At 39.3% G+C, this 6,518-nt stretch overlaps 1 protein-coding gene across 1 annotated transcript in view; it reads left to right on the top strand.

Annotated features, from left to right (window-relative positions):
* Positions 1–273: 273 nt before the first annotated feature.
* IWS1 (IWS1 homolog (S. cerevisiae)) overlaps positions 274–6,518 on the top strand; it is a gene marked incomplete at its 5' end in the record, with an annotated part of 13,476 nt that continues 7,231 nt past the window's right edge. The window contains 3 exon segments of the mRNA XM_008943371.1: positions 274–389; positions 2,199–2,255; positions 6,054–6,456. Of these exon segments, the coding sequence (XP_008941619.1) occupies positions 274–389; positions 2,199–2,255; positions 6,054–6,456 (576 nt within the window).

The following is a 6,518-nucleotide window of genomic DNA, read 5'->3' on the forward strand; positions in this document are numbered from 1 at the left end:
CCCTGTCTCACTGTCTCACTGTTGGTTCGGTGTTTTGCGAAGCGTTGGCAGTCGCTGCTTGCGTGGGTGTTACAAGTAGTTTTGTGATCCCTTGAGGGGTATCTGTGAGGGGTTGGTTCCAAACCTGTCCCGTAGATATCCTCCGTTTGTGCGCTGTTAGAAGGAGAGTCTGATTGCAGCACGGCCTGGCTGTTCGTCATCGCTGTCAGTGCTTTTCTTAAACACTGGGGGATGTCACTGAGTTTTACTTTTCTTTTCTTGACTTCGGAGTAGATGATGGTGGAGCTACTCCTGTGCAAGACGAACGAGATTCAGGATCTGATGTTGAAGATGAAGGAAATGAGCAGCATTCTGGATCTGAGAATGGAAGTGTAGGGCACCATTCAGAGGTACTACTGGAACTTTATCCAGAAAGATTACTCGTCTATAAATTGATTTTGTTGTTGTTTAAAGACACATTTGCTCATAAGTGAGACTTACATGTTTATTCACTTGTTCTTAAGTGTCCCCTCTGGCAAAACTTTACTTCCAGAAATGAGTGTGTCCAATAATCTCTTAACCAACACACTGGACAGGATCTCTTTTATTTTTCTTCCTATGTATCTTGTTACAATAGCATTTGCTGTTTTGTGTTAGAAGTTTAGTACTGTTATACTCAATTAAAGGAAGACAAACTTTTAGAGTTTGAAATTCCAAGCAGTGGATTATGAGGAAGTTGGAGTTTTACATCAAATTCTGTGCAGTAATGTAAAAACTACACGTTATGGAGGCAGAGATTTCTTACCAAGGAATAAATGCTCTCCCATCTTTCATCCTAGATGTGAGTGTTGACTCTTGAGTGCTGTTTTTTACCTTGTCATTCTCAAAGGAGCAGATTTCCATGTGGAGAGGGAGCAGGTTAAGGTTCCTAAATTGGGTAGGCTCAAGCCTGCACCATGAAAAGGGTGGTAATGCTTTGATCCAGGCTGGTATCTGGGTGAGAGTCACTTTACTTGTGGATTGACTATTTTGGTTGAAGAGAGGTTTTGATAAAAGTGAAGGTTCCCTTTAGATTTCTAAGACAGTTTTGGAGGTAATCTTAATTTTGAGGAGTGTTTTGTGACTTAATTACATAGTTCTTACTAGGAATGAATGGCTTTGGCCTGTGAACTCCAGTCTTCTGCCAGCAAAGTTATAGTATGGAGAACTTTTTGTTACTCAAAAGCTGTAATCAAAGCCACTTTATTCTGATTTGCATGTTTTATTTCATTTTATGTAAAGATCAGGGTTAACTCTGAGCTTTCAGTGGTTATACATTTTTAAAATGGCTTCAAATTCATGGCATGATATAATGTTAAAAGGCTCAACTCTGCTGTGGTGTAACTTGCAATCCTGTTTTTTGTTTTCCACCTCTTTATTGAATTCATATTCCCAGAGTTAGAAACTAGATCAGATTTTATGTCTGTATAAAATGAAGTTTGTTCCCTTGTATTTGAGGTTTGAGTGTGAAGCCGATTTGGAATTTCTTCCCCTTTTAAAAGGTGCTGAAATTGATTTGGTGTGAGGCAGCATCTCTTATTGTGACAATCAGGATTTCAGCAGGGGAGAAATAACTTTTTCAAAGGGCTTTAGTACTGCTGTTTTAATTTTAAAAAGGTGAAAGTCATGCTGCTGCTACAGTGAGATTAAGCTTTTTATGCCATGTGTGAAAACTTGGTCATTTGTTCTTACCTTTCTATACTCCTGTGGGATTGTAATTTTATTGTGGCAAAGTAGTTGGAAATTTGGCCTGAAGAACAGGTAGCTGACTGTTAGTTACATCTTCAGTGTGTCTTTTCAAGACTTACATAACCAGAAAGTACCAGGAGCTGTTGTCATTGTTAACTGATCCTCTTCATGTGCCTGCATGATTTCAAGGGCTTTATTCCCTGACAGCTGTTGAATATTATAAAACACTTCAGAAAGTCCATTTTAAAAAAAAAACACCAAACTAAAACACCCTTTCTGTCCAATAGTAAATGTGAACCTTCAAACCTTAGGGCTTTATTTGATTCAGTTCAAATTGTGAGCTGCAAACTCTTATGTTCTTAGTTTTTCATGACATCAAACTCAAAATGCAATAAGTTGGAGCAGCTGTCTCTGAAAGGATTAACTTTCAGTGATTTATCATATTATTTACCCTAAATATGCTCTCATCCTCTTATTTCCTTCATCTTTAGGAGTATGTGGGAGGAATGACACTTAAAGGTAATAAAACCCTTGAGACAGCCTAATCAGTTAAGTCCATTTAATTACTATTTCGTCTCTAATTTCGAACTCAGATGTAAAGAACTGAAGTTTTAAACTTTCAAACTTTTTTTTCAGGTTCTTAACTTTAAAGAAAAGGGGAATCCTGAGGAATTACTTATGTAGGTCTCAGGTATGTGGGTTTTTCTTTTCCACAATTCTTTTCTGGCTTTCCTTCCCCCAATCCCACTTTATCTATAAATGTTCTCCTTGATGTCCTTACCGATTCTGCTTTTGACAAATAAAATTAGATCACACATAGTTTTAGTACAGTAATGGATATGAAATCATGTTTACAGTGTTTGTACAAGTCAGGGTTATACAGAAATCTTTAATGACTTCAATTCTTACACTTCCACCAAGTCGCTGCTGTCCTCATTAATTAAGTTATGGTTTTACTGTGGCTGTTAACAAACACATACAAATATCTCACACTTCTGAAAAAAAGACACTTGCTGATCTGCCTCTGATGGTGATGTCTGCCTTGGTTTAACAACTGTCATTCATGAGACTGTAGTGGATGGGTCCATTTTGTTGAACTTACTAAATTGTCAAAGTAATACCTCTTAAAAGTGGCTGCATGTCGATCCAGTAAACTACCTGCTAACTGAAATGTTTATGTAGAAGGATAACACTGTAAATTTGATTTTGATGTATTCCTTATTTTATACTGTACTAAAGCCTCATGTTACAGACTTCTGTCAGTTGAAAAAAAAGGACATCTCAATTCCAATGTTTATAGATAAAGAGGAGGAAGAAAAGTAAGCAAAGGAATTAGAGAAAAATGCAGTAACAATTACCTGAGACCTACTTGTTTTTGAGGATGTCTGATCTTTCATTTTCATTATTTGGAAAAAGAAAAGTAGAAAACTCCAAAATTACTCATTTAAAAACATCTTTTTAGAGACGAACTAGTAAATAAAGAAGGGGTGGGGGTGAGTAGGGACTGTGCTACAGAGTTAGCCACGTTCCTGTGAGGCTGCAGGCTCTGTGTCCCTTGCACTCCAAACCCCAGCAGGCTGGCCCATGGCTCCAGAAGGCCTTGGGCTGCTTGGCACTGTCTGCCTGTCAGGCTGGCTCTGGTGCTGCCTCCCTGCTCAGCCTGCCAGGGACACCCCTGGCATCTCAGTGCTGGTTCTGCAGGGGATGGTGTCCTGGCAGAGTTGAGGGGCTGCTGGCACTGGGTCTGTGGGGCAGATGGGGCGTGTCTGCCTCCCTCCCCAGACATCTGTGTTCTGAAGGCTGATGGTCAGTTTCCAGCAACAAATCAGAGTCAATACATCCTAAAGTGCCTCAGTAATAATGCTGTGTAATTGTAATGACTTCTTACAAAGGAGTTCTGCATGGGAAGTTCCTAGTAATTTAGTAATAGATTTGGAACAAGTGGATCTGTAAGCTGCAGCCATACTTCCAACCTTAGAAATATTTAAGAATCATTATGCTTTCAATTTTAGTTTTAGTTTTGTTTCCTTGTTCACTGAAGATTTTCTAGACTGGCAGTCTGCAGATGATGACCCTGATAGTTTAAACAGAATTATTTGTATTATTTTCCTTGGTTTTGTTGAGCAAACTCTCATATTACTGCTGACATATTATCAATATCTATTCAGCATTAGCTGTCTGAAATCAGGAGAAAATAGACAAACTCAGCAAAAATTAAATGGTAGGAAAATAAAGATTAAAGACTTTCTGTTATAAAGATCAGCTTTGGTGTAGACCTCTGCTTTCAAGTACCTTTTCAGAAAGCAGCTTTTGAAACTTAATTTTGTCTTTTCTCGATGACCTTACCTGTGACACTGCTGTAAAATCTGTTTCCTGATCTGTTTGCACCTGCAGTTTTCTTTAACCTTAAGTAGCACAGTCAGAGAAAATACTTCCCATACCACGTTGTTAGTTTATATGGGAGATGTTGGGCAGGAGAGGCCAATGGAATCAATTTTGTGGTAAGAGGAGAAAAAAAGTCAATAAAATCCCTTAAACAGAGAGCAGCTGTGTGCATATGGTCTTCCTCAGCTGTGCCTCCTCCATTCTGCAGCTTCTTAATCTTTGTATTTAATGCTTTAAGGTTCCAGATGGAGGTTTTAGCAGAACCACGTTTCCTTTCTGCAAGGAAGGATAAGAAATGCTGAATAATGCCACCAGCATGATTCAAAAGCCAAGCAGCAGAGAGCAAACAACTCACTCAGATTATCATGACAGCTGTTTTGTGGCTAGTACTCAGTGACAGGGAAATAGAGAAGTTGTATTTGAGGTGCATGTTTTAAAATTACATAGTCTGCATTTTTTTTCCACTGTGCAGCAACTTTGTTAGTGATTCTTCAGTAATTTGGAAGTTATTATTTTATTGAGTGCTAGCCAGTGGAATAAATGTGTAAGGTCCAAAATCTTAAAAAGCAACATTGTTTACCACTTAGTATCATTTCTAAAAACAGTTAAAATTAATTTTATTTAAGATTCCTTCTTCATTCTATGTTTTAAAGAGGCATTGTTTGTTGCAGGGGCAGGACAGGCACACCTGGGTTATTTTGTGTGAGTATGTGTGTTTATTTTCTGTGACTACAGAAAAAAATAGGCAGAAAGTCAGTTTTTCCAAGGAAATGAGATTGTTGACAAAACATATTTGGAAGCTCCAGGACATACAGGTCTTAAAGTGTTTCCCAGGACAATAAATACTCCACTTGCAAATGTGCTACTGGAAAAGGTCTGCAGCTGAGACAAAAGCACTTCTGAGGAAAACCTGGTGGAACAGTGGAGTTGGGGATATAGAAAAGAAATTCCTTTTGCAGTATTGTTCTTTTCAGTTGCAATCAGGATTATTGTGGCAGTGACTGAGTTAGTGACATGAGTGTCCAAGGGTCTAATCTTGTTTTCTCAGGTAAATGCAATTGAGGTTTTTTTTTCCAAGTAGAAGTGAGATGTTCTAGGAAAGATGTTATCAGTAATGATACTGACAGGTGGCTTCTGAAAGATTTTTCCAAAAGTGGAGCACATGGCTTGGTGTTTGTTGATGTGTGGAAAGGGGCACAGAGGATTGTGCTGAGGTTTTAAGAAGATCAGTGTATTTGTGCCTGGGTTGTCTCAGGTGTCTGATAGGTGTGGGAGCTGTCAGCTTAAGTGAGGGAAGCATGGGGTCTTACCTTCAACATTCTTACATTGAAGCCCAAAAGTCGTTAGCAATAATGCTCTGAAGGGTCTGACTAAAACTTTATCCTGGTTTTTGGTAGGGTTTTGGGCTTGGTACGTTCTTAAATAAGTTTCCTTGGCAAAGAAGGAAAGGGCACAAGCTCTTTTGAGCTCCACTTAGAAAGTAATGCACGTGCAGTTTCAGTAAAATGTATTTTATGGAAAAAAAAGTAATTGAGATGTTAAGAAAACGACAAGTGTGAGATACTGGGTTTTGCCTTATTGCTGGGAATTTGGACTAAACCCTGTGGAAGGCTTGACTTTCTAAAATAAAACTGCTAAGCATTTACCCTTTAGCAACTGGAACCTTCTTAGACATGTTTATTTGAGTGGGTTTTAAATTCTGTTACCAATTCCAAAATATGATTGAGCTGTAGGGTGGACAGACTCTCACTGATCTCATAATATTTTTCTTGATCTGAAGTATTTGATAGTCCTTTGATGCAAATTGTCTAATAATTATTTCTGTACAGGAAGTACTTCAGTTTACAGTACCTTGGGTAATCTCATTGGAGGAAGGACAAGCAAAACTTCAGATCATTTCTCATTTACTTTTTAAGGGATTCTTTTTGCTTAGTTGCCTGAGATTTATGTTTCTCTTCCAGAATGAACACAGTGATGGAGACGAGGATGGGCAGATGGGAGAGCCTCATGAGACCGACTCTGACAATGAAGATATCCCAAGGCAAAAGGACAGTGACTCAGATAACGAGGAGCCTCCAAATCACAATGGGAGTGATTCAGACAATGAAGCAGCTGGTGGAGGGAAGGACAGTGATTCTGACACTGAGGAGCGTCGAAATCTTCATTTAAGTGACTCTGAAAATGAAGAAGCCTTAAATCATCGAGCAAGTGACTCTGAAAACGGAGAACCTCCCAGGGATCACAGCAGTGATTTTGAAAATGAGGAGTCTCACAAGCAGACAGCCAGTGACTCTGAAGGTGAGGAGATCCACAAGCAGCCAGCCAGTGACTCTGAGGGTGAGGAGCTCCACAAGCAGCCAGCGAGTGACTCAGAGGGGGAGGAGATCCACAAGCAGCCGGCCAGTGACTCGGAAGGGGAGGAGGAC

The sequence above is a fragment of the Merops nubicus genome, unplaced genomic scaffold (genome assembly GCF_000691845.1).
Source record: "Merops nubicus isolate BGI_N331 unplaced genomic scaffold, ASM69184v1 scaffold7327, whole genome shotgun sequence".
NCBI classification, from domain to species: domain Eukaryota; kingdom Metazoa; phylum Chordata; class Aves; order Coraciiformes; family Meropidae; genus Merops; species Merops nubicus.